This window comes from Adiantum capillus-veneris, chromosome 26, assembly GCF_014529385.1.
Source record: "Adiantum capillus-veneris isolate H3 chromosome 26, ASM1452938v2, whole genome shotgun sequence".
Lineage (NCBI taxonomy): Eukaryota > Viridiplantae > Streptophyta > Polypodiopsida > Polypodiales > Pteridaceae > Adiantum > Adiantum capillus-veneris.
The window spans coordinates 130,492,899-130,515,821 of NC_140956.1; the positions used below are offsets into that span (position 1 = coordinate 130,492,899).

Here is a 22,923-nt window from a genome sequence, read left to right on the forward strand (position 1 = left end):
CGCATTCACCTGTACCTGCGGGGGATTAGCCGCTAGCTAATCCAGTACCTGTGCAAGAGGCTCTTGCCTCGGCAATCGCGCATGAACCCACATAACTGTACATTGGTCAAATGAAAAGCCCACTAGTGGGGCATAACATACTGCTCGTAGGGGGGAGAGAGAGCAATGCGTAGCGTGTAGGGCATCACTCCTAGCACCACACTGTACATAAGAGGGAAAGGAAGCACTCCATAGCTCTTAACCTGTGAACAGACTGCAAAAGAGGCCCTCTCCCAGCTTAAAATTCAGCGCCCATTTTTCTGTAGGAGGAAAGTCCATGAGAAATTGACACTCGGCGCATTTACAAGCATTTTCCCGTTTCGGGTTCACCGCTTAAAAATATCCTGACCGGTTGCCCAGTTGACTTCGCGGCAGAGTTGTAAAATGTTCCCCTAGTCATACCGGAGGTAATGACGCAAACACATTTCTCGGCCCAAAATAGCAATTCCCTAAATTTTAGGAGATGCTTCCGTTGGGCTCCCACTGGTCTTCTGACCATCTATCCTCATTGGGACCGCATCCAAAAATGCAATGTGGCCCAACTATCGGATACTTTCAGTTGGTAGTCACACCTTGACTTTAGGCCTTTATTGAGTTCACTTCCTAGTATCCACCAACTTGCTAAGTGCGACGGGGGGGACCTATATGATCTTGCTCTGAGCCTAGACATCCTCTTACCATACGAATTCTAGTGCCGACCACTACCCATCTACGGGTGAAACTACCGTTCACATTGGCCATGCAATGTCCGACCGTTTGCTACTTCAAGCAGAGGTCTCAAAAATAAAACAAAACCCCTTGGAAAGAAACCAACAACTAAAGTTAGCAGTTGCCACGTCCTCGTGACATAGTTAACAGTTGCCACGTCCCCGTGACATACCCCCCTCTTGAAATCGCAAACGTCCTCGATTGCAAACCATAAATACACGCCACTGATGATCTTGTGCTATTAACACTCTTTTATCATCGCATGTATCCGCAAGAAAGGTCATAACACATAGATACAAATGACTTAATGGGGCCTTCATACTTTTGTCATTTCTATCTATTACATTGAATTCATATGTACATTTGATGTACTAGCTCTATCATTACCCCTCCTTTGCACACGTTGGGTTGGGGCATAAGTAGGCTGTAACCCAAAGGCTTCAAGGTAAAGCTGCAATACATTTGGTGACTCTGACAGTTCATGCTCTTCCATCCACTTTGCATCCATAGGCGGATAGTTCTTGAACTTCACCAAATAGCGTCTTGCAACTTGTCCTTTAACTTTTCTGTCCTTATGTGCCAAAACTTGCTCAGGTACCAGGATCTCATCAAGTTCTTCAACTTCTGGCTGATCCTCATCTGGCATATCTTGTGGCACATCACCCACGAAGAGTCTTAGAAGACTCACGTGAAATGCATTATGAATCTTCCACGCATCAGGCAATTTCAGCCTGTAAGCCACATCACTGATCTTGTCAAGCACTTGAAAAGGCCCATAGTAACGCATGCTGAGCTTAGGAAAGAGCCGTTCCTTGCCCTTCATCTTCTTTAACCTTGCCTTTTCGAACCTTAACAACCCAATCACCAGGTGATAACAGCAATTCACGACGGTGACGATCAGCAACCTTTTTCTGCTTTGCCTGAGTCTTCTCCAAGGCAACTTTAATCTTCTTATACATCTCATCCATGTTCTCAACATATCGATCTGCCTCAAAGATCTTGTCCTTTGTATGCAAAATGGGAGGAACCTTTTTGCCGCCTTCAACAATTTCAAAAGGTGCTTTGCCAGTAGACGAATGCACCGTATTATTGTACGCATACTCAAGCATAGGCAAATACTGTTCCCACTTGCCCTTATTATCTGACACATAGCATTTCAGCAGATCTAAGACAGTAGAATTAGCTTGTGGATCAGTTTGTGGATGAAACGAAGACGAGAACTTGAGTGTAGTGCCCATGTTCTCAAACAATCCTCTCGAGAACAAACTGGTCATCCGAGGATCACGATCACTGATAATCGATTGTGACATACCATGGTACTTAAACACATTGTACATGAACAAGCGTGCCATCTGATTAGATTTTATCTTCTTCCTGACAGGGATAAAATGGACCTGCTTGCTGAACCTGCAGATAATGGTCCATATACCATCATTCCCTGTTGGCGTTCTTGCAAGATCAAAGATAAAGTCCATAGCAATGCTTTCCCATGGCCTATCCGGAATCGGCAGTGGTTGTAACAACCCTGGTGCCTTTTGCCTGTCAAACTTGACCTTTTGGAAAACTATGCATGCTCGCACAAAGGCATCCACATCTCTCCTCAAGGTAGGCCAATAGAAGAATGTCTCTACGACTTTAACTGTTGTATCAATGCCACGATGCCTTGCATACGGTGGGACATGACTCTCTTCCATGACCTTATGTCGCAGTGGCCTAGTGACACAAAATCTGCCATGCATCGTCATAAAACCATCTCTGAGGAGGTAGTGCTCGTGATGTTGCCCCTCTTGTAACTGTTCAAAGATCCTTGCAAAATCCTCATCAGTAGTATATTGTTCCTTCATGTCATCTAACTCATGATGATAAGGAACTGACACAGCTGAAATTTGTGGCTTTCTTGATAATGCATCAACCACAACATTCTTCTTGCCTTCCACATGCATAATCTGGAAGTGGAACATAGAAAGAATGTTTGCCCATCGCATATGCTTTTCGGATAACTTTGACTGTGTCAAGAAGTATCGCAAGGTCTGATGATCTGTTTGGACAACAAAATCAGCACCTAAGAGGTAGTGCTTCCAACTAGAAAGCGCATGAATCACGGCCAAGAGCTCTTTCTCATAGACTTGCATAGTCCTCTCTGGCCCTTGCAAAATTCGGCTTTCATAAGCTACTACCCGTCCATCTTGCATTAGCACTGCTCCGATGCTACTGCCACACGCGTCACACTGGACCACAAATGACTTTCTAAGATCTGGCAAAACAATAACTGGATCTGAAGTCAACTTTTCCTTTAAGAGACTAAAAGCTGAAATCTCTTTTTGGGTCCATCTGAAAGTGAACTCTTTCTTTTGCAAAGCGTGAAGAGGCGATGCTATCTCTGCAAAATTTCTGATAAACCTTCTATAGTAGGAACACAATCCCAAGAAGCTTCTGACATCGTGCACAGTCTTCAAGTTTGGCCATGTCTTGATAGCTTCGACCCTTGACTGCTAGCGCAAAACGCGGAAATCCGTACAGTCTGCCACATCATCATGTCAGTGCAATTTCCAGATTTTTCGTACAACTGCCACGTCATCAGTTGCGCAAGTCTTTGTGTGGGTTCTGCTTTATTTTAATGTCTTTTATGTCACTGGGACCCCATCGGACGGGGTCCCCATAAGTTGGTAGGACTTCTTCTTCTTCTGCTACTTGTTCTTCTTAGGGTTTAGGCCCCTCGGCCGGCACTTGTAAGTTGGCTCCATTCTTCAGGGCTTTGACACGTCAACAGTTTGTGACATCCCCCCTTCTTGAAAGAAAGTAATTGTCCGCAATTACAGCATATCGGCAAAACAACTCAAGTTGCTCAAAAATTTCCGAGGGACATTCAGAGGGACAATCAGTTTGCTCTTTTGTTAAGGAGTTAGCTTCTCCTTTCGGCTCTTTTAATCAAGGAGTTGGCTTCTCCTTTCGGCTCTTTTGATCAAGGAGTTGGCTTCTTCTTTTGTCCAGATCGGAACTCTAGATATTCCGGTGTAGTAAAATTAGCCATCACACCCAGACCGCACTGATCTTCCACAGGTGTCCTGATGCACTAAAATTACATACCCAAGCAATCTCATCCAATTAGGAATATTCAGTGGTTGGCACATCACAATGCAACACAAATGCTCACATATGCATGTTACAAGACATAGAAACATAAAGCCGCCAATGAACACTCCTCCCGCATAACCTAACAAGGTCCGGGCCGGGAGATATTCAACGACTCCCTCATCACTCCTCCCGCATAACAAAAGTCTGGGCCGGGAGATATAGAGGCCTTTTACAACCAAACACCCCCCAGACCGTAGCCTGCATTGTTTGGAGGTGCTGAGAGTAACCACTGCTCATACCTCCTCCCGCATAACCATCCAGGTCCGGGCCGGGAGTCACAACAACAATACTCCCCCAGTAAAATAACCACAAGGGTCCGGGCCATGAGTAAAAACAACACTTTTCAATCATCATTTCTCACTACTCCACCCGGGAGTAAAATCACTAATCATTGAAACCAGTATTAAAACCAAATTTCAAATCGGCACCAAAAGATACCATCCATTTCAAACAAATTTCAAACAATACTTTCTAGCTATGAAGAGAAACAAGTAGAGAGAGTTTATTCGAGGTTTTGTTCGGATAACCGAACTTTGAGGACGACTGGCTTGTCCTTCTGCATCACGGTGATGGTTCGGTTCCGAACCTAAAGAGTTGCATCATTCTTGTCGAGCCAAGGCATGCCCAAGAGAACGTCGCAATTGCCCAACTTCATGGAAATCAGCTTTTCCATGATGAATAGTCACTGAAAGAGCACCAATGAGCGGTACTACTTTCTGAGTTTGCCCCGTGGCTAGCTCAGCTTCAATTTCTCCACCCTCTGCATCATAATCAAAGTGCATCTGCTTTAAGAATTCTGGATGGCTGAAGTTCTCTGTAGCTCCGGGGTCAAAGAAAATAAGGGCTTTGAAGCCATTGACTTTGCCATATGCTCGACACAATTCTTTTGTACTCGCAAGGCGTATGCCATAAATATCGGGAACTAGTCCAATAGCGGGTCTAGCTCTCTTAACAGGAGGTGGGGTTGGGGTTCTGTCGATCGTTGGTGCAGGCGTAGGCTCCTCTGGTCTATCAATGCGTTTGGGACTGTTGCTAAATTGGCTTTATCTGACAGAAAAATAATTCTAAATGAATTATTGGATTTATAAGTGAGAGGGTTTTCTCGCTTGGAACACCAAGAAAATAATTCTAAATGAATTATTGGAATTTTAAGTGAGAGGGTTTTTCTCACTGGAGACATCCGAGTACAGAGTATTCCTAGTGCGTCATTCAAAGTAACGACGGGAGCACTGAGAACGGGAATATCTGTAAGGCCACCAAGAACGGGTACTTCTGATGCGTCACATCGGATGGGTGACAGGGAGCATCGGAAAGAAGTATCCGACCATCCAGGAACGGACATCTCTGATGCGTCATAGGATGGGTGACATAGAGCATAGTGAAGGGGATTGTACCGTAAGTTCGGTAGGAAAGAACTAGGTGATGGGTATTCTTGATGCGTCACAAGGTGGATGACGGGTGCATCGGAAAGGGGATATCCATAGTCGAGAGGAAATCCGAACTGGAAAAGAGGAATACGCGTAAAGACGCAAGCACAAGAATAAAGATGGGTTCTGAGAAGCTTTTCTTAAAAAGTGGAATATTTTAACGAGTTTTCCGGAAAGAGCAGACGCTTTCCCACGAGGAATCTATGTTTGCATTGCATTCGTGCATGTGGTTGCATCCAGGGACGCCTCGGAAGTGTTGTGAAAAGCATTGTTTTAAACTTATAAGGTTTTATTGAGTCTTTGGGCAGGTTCATACCAATTTTAAAATATGCCGGCCGTCCACTTAATAAGTGGGCAGCCACTTAGAAAATAAAGCAACAAAACCAGCCAACGAATTCTCTCTCTCTCTTTCGGTTAGAACATTAAAAACGAAAAAAAAAAAAAAAAAAAAAACCGGCCGCGATCTCTACGCGAGCAGCTATTCATGTCGTGGCCAAGGAGCTATAAAAGCACCACACGCCCTCACTGAAAGGAGGTTGCCAACGCCAGCAAGAGAAGACTTTGCCGCCAAAAGACGCGAGAGATCGCGAGACTACGAAGCACGGAAGTCGCTTTTCTCGCGCAAGAGCGACAGGTACCTATTGTGGATTCGCCATACGAATTGTTGTCGTGTGTTTGCGTGTGTGTTTGCAGGTACTTCATCGCGAAGGAGAAGCGAGAAGGCTTCGGCCTACGCTTGGGAATTCTGGAAACGGAATTCGGAAATTGTCTGCGGAGTCTTAACTCCGAGTACAGACGGAAAAAGGATTGAGAGCTTCTCTCAGATTTCCCTTACGGGAAGGAACGACCATCGAGTCAGAGATTTAGAACGGAGGGGTTTTCTCCGGTTCTTGTGCTTGTAAAAAGATTCTCCCTAATAAAGAATTCTCTTTAAGGAGGGGGACCAGCCCATCTTCTGGTCCCCAGTACTGTGTCGATCTTCTCACTCTCTCTCTCTCTCTCTCTCTCTCTCTCTCTCTATCTATTTCTCTCTATATCCTTTGGCTTCAGTATTAAGTGATAAATTCTATTTATCCGAGTATATTTTATATTGTTATGCGCTCCCGTTTGTGACAGGGACAATTAGAATGATTATGCCCTGTTTGAAAGCATCCAAAGCATTGGCCTTCTTGTAGTAAGGTGTCTCATTGTTGAGGCGTCAAACGAGGCCTTTGCGGTTGATTTTCACGAGACTCTCGAGAATTTATTCGTTGTTGCTGAGAGTTGTGGTTAGTGGCCGGAGATTCTTCTGTGGTAAACTCTACCTTTCCCTTCATCAGTTTGTAGCCGACCGCGGCATGGTCCATAAGTTCTTGCATGGTGGAGACCTGCTTGGATAGACAATATTCTTGCAATGGTGATGGTAGTCCAATGGTGTATCGCTCGCATTGGGCCTCCAAGGGAACAGATCTAAAGGACACCGGAAGGTACACGTCAAGAAACCTTTGGTTATATTCGTCCATGGTTTCGGTGGCAAGCATTTTCAAGTTGCCCCACTCTACCAAAATTTGGACTTCAAACATAGAAGTCGTGTAACTACGTGCAAAAACTGTCTTGAAAGCTTGCCAAGTCCTTGGAGCATGCGGTTGTGTCGCGATTGAACTCCACCATTACATAGCATTATCTTTAAGAAATCCCGCTGCTCAAGAAATCTTGGATTCTTCTATATAGTTCCCTAAAGCATAGATGTTGTCGAATTGCTATAGGAACTACAATGCTTTCTTGCGATCTTTCACCCCGGAAAAAGTGAAAAATTTGACTGTCGTGCCGCCATCTTTGAAATCTTTGGGTTGGTTAGGAGCATATCCCGGGTATGGATAATAAGGGTATCCATATGGGCTCCAACCATTGTAGCCTGGTGACGGTGGTAGTGGTGGAGGTAGGGGCAAAGGCGGTTGCACTGGATGGGGCCCTTGGAGGAGAGTTTAACAACATTTTGGTGTCATATTCTTTTCTCTCTCTATCTCTCAGTCTCAATACCTTCATTCACAGTGTCATTCGCTTTGTTTGTGATCATTTGCACTCTCTCACTAAAGGAAAGGAAGGCTCTCCCTTCCGTAAGTAAAAGGAACCCTTGAGCACAGTTCGGAGAACTCATCTTTAGCAAAGTTCAACATTCACTTCCGCTGCACCTTACACATAAGGCACAGGGATTACTACAGCCTTTACCCATTCCCACCCGCCCCACGGAAACTATTGCTATGGATTTCATTTTTTATCTCCCGAAGACTCAAAGTGGGCATGATGGTATTTAGATTGTCATTGATAGATTTAGCAAGCAAGCTCACTTCGTTCCAGTAAAGAAAACAGTCAAGCCTGATCATTTAGCAAGACTGTTCATTGCTAAGATATTACGGTTACATGGCATGCCTGAGACCATAGTCTCCAACAGAGACCCCCCGATCCACGAGTTGGTTTTGGAAGGCTATTTGGGAGAACATTGGCGCGTGGTTGCAATTCTCGTCATCATTCCACCCGCAGACAGATGGGCAATCTGAGATAGCCAATTCAGTGGTTTTGGATTTATTGAAGTCTTACATCTCTGATCAGAAGACTCAATGGGAAAAATATTTGCCTTTGGTGGAATTTGCCTATAATAACACGGTTCACTCCTCGGCGGGGAAGGCGCCATTTGAGGTAATTGAAGGTGCTACGAAGGTCCCTCCCTTTCTAAGCACTAAAGACAAGATTTTTGAAGCCGATCAGTATACGAGGGACCACACTGCTTTTGCCAAGGTTCGAGAGGCTCTAGAGAAGTCTCAAGCACGGCACAAGAAGGCAGCAGATCGACATTGACGCGACTCAAAGTTGAAGGCAAATGATTGGGTGCTCTTACGTTTTGATAAGGCATGCCTAAGGAAACGAAAGGGAAAGGAACGGCTTTTTCCAAAGCTTGGCATGAAATGTTATGACTCTTTCCAGATTGAAGAAAAGATAAATGATATATCCTTCAAACTCAAGTTCCAGATACTTGGAAGATTCACAATGCATTTCATGTGAGTCTGTTGAAACCCTTTAAGGGTGAGGTGTCAGTTGATGGGGAGCCTGATGAGCAACCCAAAGTGGAAGAGAGCGAGCAGATACTCGTTCCAGAACAGATTTTGACACATAAAGAAAGAAAAGTGAAAGGTAAAGTGATTCGACGGTTCTAAGTGAAATTTAAGAACTATCCGGTATTGGATGCAATGTGGATAGAGGAGGAGGACCTACCAGATACTCCTCAGATTTTGGAACTTTACCTTGAGGCTTTTGGTTTAGTTGCATCTACTCAGAAAGATCCTGTGAATCAGCAAGGTTGAATTTGGTGCAGACGGGACTACACAAGAGGGGAGTCACTCCGCTCCTTTGTCATAGATTACCTGGATAGAATAGAGTCACTGACTTTCCTTTGGATTTCACGGATACCGTTGTGCTGACAATATTCTGCTATGAATGATGAAAATGGGAATTCCCGAAATTGAACCTGAATGATGTGTACTCTCTCATGTGATTTGTTTGAGTGCAGGAACTAAAAGACGAAATGATTGCAGCATTTCAATCTTGAGAATCTCTATAGACATGATCGCAATAAGGATTAATTAATACGACATCAGTGAGGTCCGGGATGGATCTAGATGCACTTACTAAATACGTTGCTGGCAGTCATGGTCTGAGATTTGGAATAAATCTTAATGTGAATGATTTGATATGGATGTGATGTCATGTGATGTGATGTGACTGTCGTCTTTGTACAAGTGCTAGATGTCATGTCTAGTGCGTCGGTACTTAGAGTCAGTGCCTACTGAACTGGATTATGGCCTCTGTCCGTTTTGCAGGCGTAATCGAGGGCGATTACATTTCTTTCAAGAGGGGGGTATGTCACAAACTGATGATGTAGTATGACCCAGGACATTAAAAGTAAAGACTTATCACCTTTTAAGTTATTCCAACATATGGGCATTAGCCGAGGCAAGGCCAAGGGACACAAAGGAAATAAAACCGGCGGACTGCCAAGCTGTACGAATATCGCAAATTGCACTGGCTGCTGATGTGGCGAAACGTACGGATTTCCGTGAGTTGCGCTGACATGACAATGCTGACGTGGCACAGCTACGGATTTTCGCAAATAGCACTGGCTGCTTTTGGGCCTAGTGCTTTTGAGTTAGAAGCTTTTTGTGTAATTGATTTTGGGGCTCTGCTTTTGGCATCCCTTTGTAAGAATAAAAGGAACCCAAGGGCCTCACTCTGCCGAAGATCTGGACGAAGAGTCGGAGAGCAGAGGACCCTCGGGAGTTGTACTTTGCTCAAAGATTAATACAAAAAGAAATACCGAAAGGGGCGCCAGTCTTTGGGGCCAATCTCTCTTGGCACAGACCTACACCGGGCCATGTCGACTCAATTTAACTGTAATTTGATTCTATGAAGTGTTTTAAGTGAATCTCTCTCTCATGTCGCGACAGATTCTAGACTTGGGGTGTCGAAGTTTGTTACAAAAAGCAATGAAGAAAGAATTACCGAAAGGGGCACGAGTCTTTGGGGCCAATGGATCTGAAATCGGAACTCCACCGCTTCGTGTCGACTCTCCTCTTCTCTCTCTTTCTCCTTTCAAGTTCAGTTGTTGCAGTTTCTCTATTGTGTTGCTATTGATTTCTCGCTTGGGTGTCCAAGCATGTTACAGGCCCCAGAACGTTGGCGCCCCTTCCAATATTTCTTTTCATATGGCTTCACAAAGTTACAATTGCCAGGGAGCTCTACCTCTGCTTCTCTTGTGCGAGAATGCTAGAGTAAGACCCCAAGGCTTGGATTTAAAGGCCCCTCACCTTGAAAAGCAATTGCTATGAAAAGTTGGGTCTTCAAAAGCATTCCCAACCAGTAGCTAGCACCCAAAAGCAGTTTTCATAAATTGCGAAGGGTCTATACAATTCCGCACTTTGTGGGCTCGTCGTATAGTGCCACGCCAGCATGGTCCGCCGCTCATAACAAGTCCTCCTTTTCAATTGCCATGTCACCAACTTGTGACACGCATCCTCATCATGTGGTAGTGGTCCGAGAAGTTTTCCTAGAATAAAGGAGCCTTCACTACCATCATTTGCTATCATTCATTTCATATATGAGTGTGACATGTACACAAGTACGATATATGATGAGCTTATGCTTCTTGACCCGTCACCACCTATCGATACACTAACTACACAACTCACTCCAATATTGCTTGATTCGGCTATATCTAGCCTTTCACCCTCCTCACAAGAATTCGAAAAGCCAGAGAATGTGAGTTGTTTTGTGGATGTGCTCGGGTGCATGTAATGTAGACTTACTTATACCGGTATCAAATACAACGTAATTGAACGGGTGAAGATAAAATTACCAAGCACATTCATAGGCCAATTTTTAAGGCTGAAATTAAAAAAATGTTGCTTGCTAAGCAACTCAGAACCATACCTTGAGGTGCTTCGATCCTCGTAAGATGGAACCACCAAATGATCGACCAAAAGGGGATGGTCGAGGAGAGCTTCCAACCATCATGGGCTCCTGAGGATGTTCAACCTAACTGTAGAGGACACACTCACACACCATAAAACTAGGATAAAAAAGGCCAGGAGTACATTATGCATAATTTTTTGAATTTTGCAACATTCAAATTTAAATATTTAGTGATGCAAAAAAGATTCAAGCATACTATATGCTCTAAAGCACTATTACAATTTGCCTTGATAGGGAGTGTGCATAGTGCTATTACAAAACCATCCCCATTGAAAGTGCTACCAACATTTGCACAAGATGATCAAAAATTGACCTTGCCTATGCATAACTTGATTTACAAGAATAAACGGTTACTACTCCGGACATTACATTCTTGCTTGAACCTGTAGTATGCTTTAAGCTTGTAATTGAGTAAAGTATTGGATGGAAATAAGCAAACAATAAAAAAGTAAACAATTTAAGTGGCAAAACATGTTCTATTGAACAGATAAATCGTTCATACTAGGAAAAATTTCAATAAGGCTGGTTTCAATTCACAAGAAGATTTAAAAATTTTCTCATGTAGGAAAACGGAGTCTTTGTCAATGTTTTCCATACAATGCATAACATCATGAGCTTCCGCTCAAGAGGCACCGCATACCTAGCTAGGTATGCGGTGCCTCCCTCACAGAAGCTCACGATGTTGAGGTAAGTCACAATGTGGGAATTATTGTGAGAATTTGTCCAAAACTTCTTCTGATTGAAATTTCAACTAGCCAAGATCTACTTGACCCCAACGCAATGGAAAGATTGCTACGTTAATGCCTAATCTAATCTACTCTAAAGAATGAGGTTTTAATCCCTAGGCATGCAAGAGGGTCTTAGGTCTTTCTCGATTGCTAAAGAGCACTAGTGTCCTTTTGTTTGTGCTTTGTATGCACCAAGCATGTCAATACTGAAGGTATGACGCTGGATCACTGTTCAAAAAACACACACCCACACACACGCACAAACACACATGCTACAACTACACTTGCTTCCAAATGCAGAAGGGGCCGAAATGCACCTACTTTCTTGGATCGACCGCAAGCTCTATTGAGCAGCCTTTTGCTCGTAAATGGCACGCGAAGATGCAAGCAGAAACTCGTCTTTTGGAATCCAGATGAGAAGTGATCCTCGGAGCTGCTAGTTTGATGCACTTCGTCCATGGCAATTGGAGGAAGCGTGAAGGCAGGGTCGATCGCGTCGACATGCGTTACCCGACTAGTACTCCAATGTAATGGAGCTCAAACATTTGGACATGCCTGCCTTTCCAACGAACTTTACAAAGGGTAGTCAACCCTTTTATGAAAGTTAGATATAGCAAAGGGAACTTTGCCCTTTGAGTACAATATAATTTACAACACTTACACCTTTCAAGAAGCTGGTGTGATGGTAGCCCCGGAAGAGGGAAGTCAGTGGTTTGCGTCACAAAGGGGACGATTGGTGGGAACCATTTGTTTCCTCTGAAAGACATGAGATTGGTCCGGATCATTGCTTCCATCTGAAGCCAATTCGTCCCGTGGGGAGGGGTCTTATTCCCATTCGCACTCAAGTCAACTTATTCCCACTAAAAGGGTAGTCATACCTTAAATCTATTGGAATAAACCGTCCTTGGCCTTCGCATATTCACATCCCTAATCCTACATTTGCCCCTTTCCTTCTTGGAGCTTACTGCAAACCTAGGAGGCTAACAGTTGATCTATTGAGCATGTCCAAGTGTAGTTGATGATAAGGTTATATGCACATTTGGAACCATGTAGGACTTGAGATGCATAAGCTTTTAATATTCTTCCCCCTAACTTCCTCTTTTGTAAAAGGAGGGAAACGGGCAATAAGTTAGGAAACAAAGTAGGTGTTGCAAGAAATGAGACATAGTACTGGTGGGTCTTATCCAAACAAAGTAGGTATACACAATTTTTAAGATCTACTCAAAATCTATCAACAACCCTAGCTCCTAGCTAGAATGTTAAAGGATTGGAATGGACAAGTCAAAGACTACCCATTTGCTTGGTGTTGCACTTTAGCAACTATAAGGCAAATGTAGCAATGGTCTAAATTATTATGCATGGAGAACAAAGTATCCACAACTCACTTGTATAAGAATCTGCAATATTGTTTGGCTTAAAGACGATAAATACCAAAAACCTTCAACTCGTCAAATGGATAGCTTAAAACTTCTATAATATGGGAAAAAAAGGACAATTTGAATCACAATGCAATATGAGTAAGATGCTATTGTGAAGAATGGCCATGACCTTTGTGTGACTTGCCTCCTAGCAAAAAGGCCATTGTTACTAAGTGGATTCTCAAGCTAAAATATAAGCCTGAAGAATGGTACATGGTCTTTGTGTGAATTGTCTCCTTGCAGAAAGTCTATTGGTACTAAGTGGGTTTTCAAGTTTAAACGTAAGCATGATGATAGTGTTGCTCGTTATAAGGATGGACTTGTGGCAAAAGGGTATGCTTAAAGAAAGGGCATTTATTTTTATGAGACTTTTTCTCCCACTTGTTACGGGATTTGCATGAGGAAGTGTTTGTATCACAACCTTGTGGTTTTTCTCAAAAAGGATAGAAAAACAAGGTGTACAAGCTTTCTATGGTTTAAATCAAGCTCCATGGTCTTGATATGAAAAGATTCATGTGTATTTGCTTGCACATCGTTTTCAGAATAATCCAACTTAGAGCACTTTGTATGTCAAGGGTGCGGATGATCTATTTCTGATCATCGTGCCCTATGTTGATGACGTGTTACTCACTAGGCCAAAATGAGGGACATCTTGCTGATTTTAAGGCGGATTTGAATATATGCCTCTTTTTAGATGTCAAATTAGGGGCTTTTGCATCAATATTTGGGCATACACTTTTAGCAGGTTGATGGAGGCATTGCTTTGTGTCAGACAAAGCACATTGAGACATTGTTGCATAGATTTAGCTTGAAGATTACAACCTATTACTACTCCTAGGAGATATATTTGAAGCTTAGTCTACATGATGCTGGTGGAGAACACTTTGATGTCACCCTCTAGCAATAAAATATTGGTGGCCTCATTTATGTATTATGAGGCCAAACGCTCAGTATGCACTCGTGCAAGTGAGTAAATTTATGCATAGCCCACTCTCTACACATCGGGAAGGCAGTTAAGTGGATCTTTTGCTACTTGACTGGCACTATACATCTTGGGTTGTTTTATCTTAAGGTAGGCCATTTTCACTTATTTACATCCTTGTTCAAACTCAGATTGGGTTGGTTTCTATAGCACATAAGTGTCCACTAGTGGTTTTTGTTTCATACTCGATAATTTGTGCATATCTTAGTTGAGCAAGAAGCAATCTACAATGGCCACTTATAGTTGTGAGGTTGAATACATGGCCACTTTCATAGCTACTATTGAGTGTTATTGGCTGAAATATTTGATTGACATGTGTTGGAGAGCAATTTGCCACCATGATCTTCATTGATAGTTAGAGTGCTTTGGAAATTGCAAGGAACCTAACCTTCCATACTTGCACAAAGAACAATGAGGTGCATTATCATTATGTCAAGGAGCGAGTCTTTATAGGAGAGGTCAACTTGCCTTATTTGCCTAGCAGGATAACCATGTTGATCTTTTCACAAAGGCTTTACCTAGTGAGAAGTCTGAAGATTTTTGCAAAGCTTTGGCTTGAGACCCATCCAACTCGTTTAAGAAGATCTCCTTCGCTCAACTACCAGGAACCCTTACTATGCATGTCAATGTGGCTCCTAAACATTGGCTCCTAGATGGCCTTGCCCTTATAGGACCCTTGTCATCCTAACATTAACCCCCCCCCCCCCCTCCTCCTTTTCCCTTTAAGAAGAGTTTTTGCCCTTGAAAATCAGGGGTATTTCTTCTTTAAAACACTAATGTTTTCCCAAGTGGTACTTTCTTTAGGTCTATCTTTCCACTTGATTAGTTCTTGATGGAAAACATGATATCGTGTCTGTAACTATAGTGACTGATACATGGAAAGTAGAGAAACTACGAGTTTAAATTCCTCAATAGTGTCATGATCTAGGTTTTAATCACACAAAAGTGCATCAATATTGTATTGCATTCCACATGCGTGATGATTAACACATGGATTTTTTGTTTGGGACCAATCGTATGAAGGATGGTACAAATCAAAATTCATGCACACTAGCATTAATCATTTGCATGGGCATCGATCATGTTTTCATGTACTATGAATGATTAGTCAGATTGTTAATGCACTTTGATTGTAGTTACATGAACATTTTGAGGATTCTCCTAAGTTTCCTTGCTCTTGTAGCCATAATTCATCCTACATAGACTCAAGAAATTGTCACCCTTAGAGGTGAAGGCTAAATGGTCACAATTAGAATAACTCAAAGAGACATCTAGGAGTTACAAGATGACAAACTAGCACTTTACCATTAGTCTAATACCCTCATTGTATTAGAATTCAAACAAATCAATATTTTCTACATGTTAGTGGTATAAGATGTTGAACATGTATAGATTGATTGATTGTAGATGCAACTACATTTCAATATTACTTATCTAGAGTTATTTTGGTGGAATGAGATGCCAATATTACAACACACAAGTACTACTATATAGTAAAATATTCTATTGCAATCATGGATTGTACTTTTTCTTCTTACATGGTCTTACATTTTACCATCAAATTCTCAACAAGAATACGCTAGTTGGGAGTTTCATGTGCTCATTCTTAAGGGTGACATTCCCTACAACTGCTACAACGTTTCTAAAAGGTTTCTATGAAGTAAGGTTTTTGCTATTATATTCTATTAGCCAGGTCCCTAAACATTCATGTTTCCTTAGATATGAAAAAAATAATGCTCACCTCTTTCCATAAAATCTAGCCAAGGTGCTTCCTCTTGCTTACACTATTTGCATTAAGGTTTTCTATGTCAAGCACAACTTTCTATCCGCTATGAATTCTCCTCTCTCGATGGCATGGAGTGGTGGTCGTGTGTGATTTAATGCTTTGGTGATATGAATCACATAGTTAAAGACTCAAATGACCATTTCACTTGCCAAGGTAGAGCATCTAATGCATCATCAAAACTTTGTAATGCCTATGTTGGATAGACCGATGAGGCATTCATCATAGTAAGAGTTTCATAACGATTAGGAATACGTAGATTAGAGAGATTATAATCAATGCAATAATAAGAAATGAACTTGCTTGATTTATTAGAATGAGAGAGGGAGAGTTACAAGTTTTGCATAGTGACCATTTATATGCTCAAGGTGGAGAAGTGCAATCAATGAGTGGATGGATATGCACCACAAGTGGTAATGGAAAGGGTCATGTGAGCTACCACGAATAGCATGTGGATATCAAGTGTGTGGCATGTGTTTACGGAATGAATACCATGTGTGAGGCTTATAGGTTCCACAAGAAAGGTGTGATTATGCTTGTAAATGGTGCATGCTTGTCTTAAGGGTTTGTTCTCACTATGAGTGTAAGCTACAAGCTTACCTCAACAAAATCTTAACCAAGGGTTGATTTTCATCGAATTGACCACTAATCTTGAGCAAGGACATCATTTTCTTTTGCGAAGGTGAAGGTGCCTTGGGGTTCACAAGTTTAGACATCTTGAACCCTTCATAACATTAAGATTTCCAAACGTCTAAGAAATCCAAGCTCTACTTTAATTATTTAGGTTCACAAACCAAGAGCCATTGTCCACACGGGGTATCCCACCTTCTTGGTTATGAAAAAGGCCCTGATATAGGATCACATTCTTATGGCAAGGCCTATGATGAACTTGTATTACAAGCTTATTATCCAATTTCAAGATATTTTGGAACTTAACTACAAGGACATTATTTCAAGCTCACTTCTCGTGCATATGTTGCATAATAAATGTATATAGAAACAATAAATGCAAATTTTTTTCTTTTGGATAGGTCATGAGAAGGTGTGCGCATTCATGGAACAAGATAAGGTACTTTTTAACACACTAAGAAAAGATATTCCTAAGATAATCAAACAGTAGCTCAATGGTCACATGTTTTCCCATTATTCTCATGTTATATGGACTATTTTCCAAGAATATGTAGAATCCTCTTTGCTAAGATGCAAGTCTATGTTTTCTTTTTTCAATTATACACAAGATTGCATACTTCCATGGTGATTTACACTTCAAAACAGGGTCCTCAACTATCATGCTGATTCTAACTCATGCCAAAAGGTCTTAAGTTGTTAAGATGGCTTAGCCTTAGGAGAAGGGCCCTTAGTTGGTGCTAGAGGCTAAGACTAGCTACACTCATGCCAATGGGCAATTTTTTTTTAGGACTTTACCTCTTCCAAGGGTCTATCAAAGTGCTCACTTGAAAGTTAAAGTTTGTATTTTTTTAATTCAAAGCTTAAGATGATCTTGAACTGTCAAACAAGGAGTGCAACTACATCTATATCACTATGATAATGGATTCTCTATGGAGGCTTCATCACATAGCATGTTCATTAATGTGACAAAGGGCATGCATATCTACATAGATAGCAATCAAGGGAAGGCATATAGAGTCAACGTACAAGCATGTCTACTCTACTAGTATTTCTTTCACATAGCTACAAGAGGTAGCAATTTTATGCTTGTGCTATGGTGCACACTTTCCAAATCTTGAAAACAAGAATGGAATATGAGGATAACATACACTTGAACCCAAAAAAAAAAGATTGCATGATTACAAAGATAGTGATATTTTCTATGGCACATGTTGTTAGTCACAAGGGTGGACAACATGGTCTAAGAGCTCATGGAGTTTATTTTAGCCATATAAAGATAGTATGGAGCATGTTTTTATGACGGCCCCTCTCACTTATGTCATAGAGTATCCTCCACATATGTAGTCCTTTTTTACAAAGAGACCGACACAAATGTCCAAGTTTCACAACACAATATATTTGGAACAATTTACAAAAGTCAACTTCATATGTTATCATAGTCAAATTCATCGAACCTTGACGTCTCCCACAAGAATGTTAGCAGATTCAACAAAAAGCTTCATCATCCAAGTCTTCATGAATCATGGTTGTTCAGCTTTATGAAGCTTCAACAAGGCAACCTTCTATTTCAAATTCTCCATGCCATGATATCTTTGTGTGCTCATACCAATGTGAGACCATGGGTAAGTAGCATAATGATCTCGTCCCATCCAAGTCTCTTAAGAGAGATCTTTAGCTTAGCTATTGAGACCCCTTGCTATGCGTGCCATACATGTGGCTCCTAGTCGATCTTGCCCTTGCATGACCCTTGTCCTAACATTTGGACTTATTCCCCTTTGTGGACTAATCACATAGGTTTCGGTGCTTCCGTATATGGAGACAGGGAAACCGTGCAAAGAAAGAAGGCTAGAGGGTTTGTAGAAACTACTTCTCATAAGCCTGGTTATGTGACGGAGTCTAGACAATGAAAAGAGCACGGACGAGCACGAAAGATTTTGTTTGATATCGACACGAAGCAAGAGGGACAAAGATTTGATGTGAATACAGATTCCACATATGAGGAGATTCATGCAAGTAATGACATAATAGATGACACCATACTCTCTATTAGTGAATACGTTATTGGTGATTTTGAGATTGCTGTGCCAAGGGGTCATGCAAAGTAGGTCTCTAGGACTTGTGGCCCCATGATTTTGGAAGAGAAGAACTTACAAAGACCAGAGGCAACACCAATGGATGTGGTTTTGTGGCCATGATGTGCATCACACTGAAGTTGTGGCCAAACAAGTATTGTCATCACCGAAAAGGCCAACAACTTGGCTAGTAGAGAGTAAAATAGGTGTATCAAAGGAGGAGTATGTTGGTTTGCTAGGGGCAGGTTTTGTGATTAGAGCTCCTTCTCCAAAGGTTGTTAAGGAAGGGGAGACAGTGGGAACCTCTAGCAAGAGCAACAAAAAATGGAGGTCCGGTGTCTCTAAGGAGGCAAGTGATAATGGAGGTCCGATTTTATCTATCTATCTTGTTGTGTGCAAGAGATAATTTTGGTGCCTGCTCATCATGCCGTGTTCAAGATATTAACACAAGATGTATATGATGTGCATGTGGCTATGGAGCCCTACTATACATGCCCTAATTTTCAAGGACGGGAGAAAGCAACAAAATCTTACTTGGCTTGTAAGCACCTATACTTTGTCTACACACAGATTCTTGGGTTGGATGGTAAGCAACATATGATTATACATCAACCAACGCTACGTGAAAGAGATCTCACTTTCATCTTGAATCAGATGGTCTACACCTTCAAAGAAATAGAGAAAAAAGAAATGCCTAGTAGTTTGCACAATTTGTTTTGACATTTTGGTGGGTGATTAGTACACTTTGTGAGGCTTTATTTTGGCATTTCCTAGTAAAACAATCTCTCCAATGGCATGCTTTTTGCCTTGTAATATTTGGGACCCTAAAGATTATGCTTTTGAGGGATCTTTATTTGAAATGATGGCAATGCTTGTAGCATGTGCAATTTTTTTTTGGGTATTTAACTTTGACATGTGCAAAATAGTACTTTTTTGTTGAAGCCTTGTAGGTTTCTCTACAAGAATGACATACATAGAAGTTTCGGTTGGGTTGTAGTTTTTTTTTATTACACTGATATTGTTGTTGTGAAGGGATTGGAGTACATGTATCAAACTTGCAAAGATAAATAAAACTTAGAAACATCTAAGTGAACACTTTGGACCAAATTGGGCTTGTTTTAATCTAGTTAGACTCATTTTTTAGTTTATGGTCAAAGTTTACATTTTTTTACTTTTCTCGACAACTTGTTGGCCAACTTCTAGAGCTAATTTTTGAAATGTTTGATAACAAAATGCCTCACAATTGACTTAGGAAGTAGTGGGAAGCCCCTGTTACCATATACATGGGGTAGTGATGTGTGTGAACACACTAGGACCGCCGGGGCATTTTTCCCTCTTTAGGGGGTTTTTTTCCCTCGTGCATTGTATATACGCCCATCACTCTAGGGCTATCTATCTTCCCATTGCACACTAAGTAACACACACTCTATTGTGTGCCTTGAGATTCCTTCATCTTCTCCAAGCTGTGTGCGTTTCCATGTAACCCTAATTCCAACAATTGGTATCAGAGCAGGTTGCATCCTCTCGGGCTTAGTCGCCAGCTACTATAGTACACGCCTGCTCACTTTCTCCAATTACAGTGAGGTTTGGCGAGCGTTCGCAGCTCGACAAATAAAACGGGAATGCTTGTAGAGCTCAGTATGCTTAGATTTCTGATTCTGGCTCATTTCGGCCTCTGTTCCACTACAGGAAGGTCTGCACAGGCAATTTTGTCATTTTGTGCAGAATTTCTATCAGTGCCAGGTGCCTTACAGTCTACAATGATTTGTGCTTTATAGCACGTGTTGTTTCCGCTCCGTTTCTCCAGTTTTCACATCAAGTGCAACATTTACCATGGCTGACAACAACACAAATGTGTTCAAGATGTTTGCTGCTGAGGATAGGTTGGATGGGGACAATTGCCCTATGTGGGCTTATATGATGCAGCATGTTCTTGTGTCAAAGGGCGTCTGGAATATTGTGCAGGGCATTGATGTACATCCTGGTTCTGAGGATGCAAGCGACGTTGAGGATGTTGCAGGTCTTGCTGCAAGGATTGCTGCTATTAGAGTTGTTTTGCCTACGGTAGAACAAGTTCGTTGGGATGTAAAGGATGCGCAGGCTCATGCATTGATTGCGTTGTATGTGAAGCTCACCATTGTTCCTCACATTCGTTCAACAAAATCTGCAAAACAGGCTTGGGATATTCTAGCAAGTCTTTATGCAAGCCGCAATGAGGCTAAAATTGCTTTGCTGCGTAAAGAGCTCGAGTCGAAGATTATGCATGAGAAAGATGATATGGACACTTTTCTTGCTGGTGTCAAGGATATCAATGAGCAACTTATTTCTGCAAGTGAAGTCGTTTCAGACAGTCCCCTTGTGTAGACTGTTCTTGATGCCTTACCAGATTCTTACCAGACTTTTGCTAGTACTTGGAGACTTATGACCCAAGGAAATCCAGAAGTTGTCAAGTTTGATGCATTATGCACATTGCTGTTGCAAGAGTCACTTTCCAGAAAAAACAGGACTAGACAGCGTGCAGTTGAACAGGCTTTTATTGCTTCTCAAAGAAAGGGTGCTAATAGCAATGCAGCCACTTCTTATGGTTCTGTTGCGAGTGGCAAAACTTCTGTTCCCAATGCTTCTGCTGTGGCAGTACTTCGTCTGGCAATTCTGGTGATAGGGCAAAAAGAAGATACGTTGCCATTATTATAAAGCTAATGATCACTTGATTAAGCAGTTTCCTAAGTTAAAGGCCAAAGAGGCTAAGAAGAAAGAGGGTGGTTCCACTGCAAATGCTGGTTCCACTACAAATGCAGCCATTGTTGAGTCTTCTGTGAAAGGAGACTGTGATGCTGATGTTGATGCGAATGGGCTTTTAGTGCAGTGTGCACTTACAATCCTGCTGTCCATCATGCATGCATGTCAGTTGCTCCATATTCACATGGGTATTTCAATAGTGGTGCTACAAAAGCACATTACCTCACATCATGAATTGTTCACCTCTCTCGAGTCTGTCCCTCATGGGAATTTAGTCACTTGTGTCAATAATGCCTCTTATCCGGTTCAGAGAGTTGGAAAGATTGTGCTTACTACTGCAAATGGCAGTTCTTTTACACTTGTTGATGCACTTTATGTACCTAGGATCAAGAAGAATCTTTTGTCTGTATCTGCACTTGTTAGACTTGGACTTGTAGTCAAATTTGTGGATGACAGATGTACAATTCATGATCTCAGTTTTGGTGATGAAATTGTTGCATCTGGGATTTTGTGTCGTGGGCTGTATAAGCTCACTTTGTATGACAAGTGTGGACAAAATTTTGCAAATGCAGTTGTAGATTCCAGGGCTATTTCAGATGCAAAACTTTGGCATGCACGTTTTGGTCATCTGAATTTTGCCAGTTTGCTACGTTTGCAGAAATCTGATATGGTTGCTTCTTTGCCGCCTCTTGAAGCACCTGTCAAACATGTCTGTGAAGGCTGTATTTTGGGTAAAATGCAACGTTCGAAGTTTCCAAAGGATGGTTCAGTTCGGGCCACATGCAGGTTGTAGCTTGTGCATAGTGATGTTTGTGGGCCCATGCAAACTCCGTCCTTGGGCAATTACCTTTACTTCATGACTTTCATTGATGATTACTCTAGGCATGCATGGGTATTTCCGCTTAAAGCCACGTCCGAAGTTTTTATGTGCTTCAAACAATTTCTGGCTATGGCTGAAAATGTATCGAAATGTACTATGCGCACCCTCCGTTCCAATCGAGGGGGGGAGTATATGTCTCATGAATTTAATGCATTTCTGGCTAGTCGTGGGATACCAGTGCCTTATACACCTCAGCAAAATGGTGTTGCTGAGAGGAAAAATAGATCACTTACGAAAATGGCATGATGTATGGTCAAAAGTCAAGCTTTGCCGCATTCTTTTTGGCTTGAAGCCATCATGTGTGCCACTTATGTACTAAACGGGTGTCATACGAAAGCTTTGCATTCTATTACTCCATATGAAGCATGGCATGATAGAAAGCCTTCTATTGAGCACATGCGTGTTTTAGGCTGTTTGGCATATGCTTTGGTGCCACGAACACAACGCAAAAAATTGGATGATAAGGTTGTCAAATGTATTTTTGTTGGTTATAGTGCTGAAAGCAAAGGTTACAGGTTGTATCATCCGCAAACAAAGCGTATTTTGGTTTCACGGGATTTAGTGTTTGTATAAGATTCTGTTCAGTCTTTCTTGTCATGTACTAGAGACAATAATGTAAGCTCACAGGACATTTATGACACTTTGTTGCCTCTTTTAGTGGTGGAAATACGAATGTAAATTCCAATGAGGCAAATGTACAGCCTATGGGGGTTTCTGAAAATGTTACAGATCAGCCTATTACTGATGCAAATGTACATAATGTACTTGATGAGGAAAGGGCTGAAAATGAGTAGGCTAGAGATATGCCAAAATGGTTGTGCATACATTGCGTGACAGTAAATTGGATGCATCTTTGTCGAAGCCGACTCGGCTTGTTTCT

At 41.8% G+C, this 22,923-nt stretch overlaps 1 protein-coding gene and 1 pseudogene across 5 annotated transcripts in view; one reads left to right on the forward strand and one right to left on the reverse strand.

Annotated features, from left to right (window-relative positions):
• Positions 1-12,127, reverse strand: part of LOC147424207 (uncharacterized) — a 91,902-nt gene extending 79,775 nt beyond the window's left edge. The window contains exons 1-2 of one of the 5 annotated variants that reach the window (XM_086502285.1): positions 11,861-12,000; positions 10,770-10,878 (exon numbers count right to left, since the gene is read on the reverse strand). In XM_086502285.1, coding sequence (XP_086358411.1) covers positions 10,770-10,853 — 84 coding nt within the window. In that variant the 5' untranslated portion in view covers positions 10,854-10,878; positions 11,861-12,000. Of the gene's footprint in view, positions 1-10,769; positions 10,879-11,856 lie in introns of all 5 variants that reach the window. The other 4 variants (XM_086502286.1, XM_086502288.1, XM_086502284.1 and 1 more) reach the window with 4 other exon arrangements.
• A 5,843-nt stretch (positions 12,128-17,970) lies between these two features.
• On the forward strand, positions 17,971-18,830 carry LOC147424209 (uncharacterized; annotated as a pseudogene).
• The last annotated feature ends 4,093 nt before the right edge of the window (positions 18,831-22,923 follow it).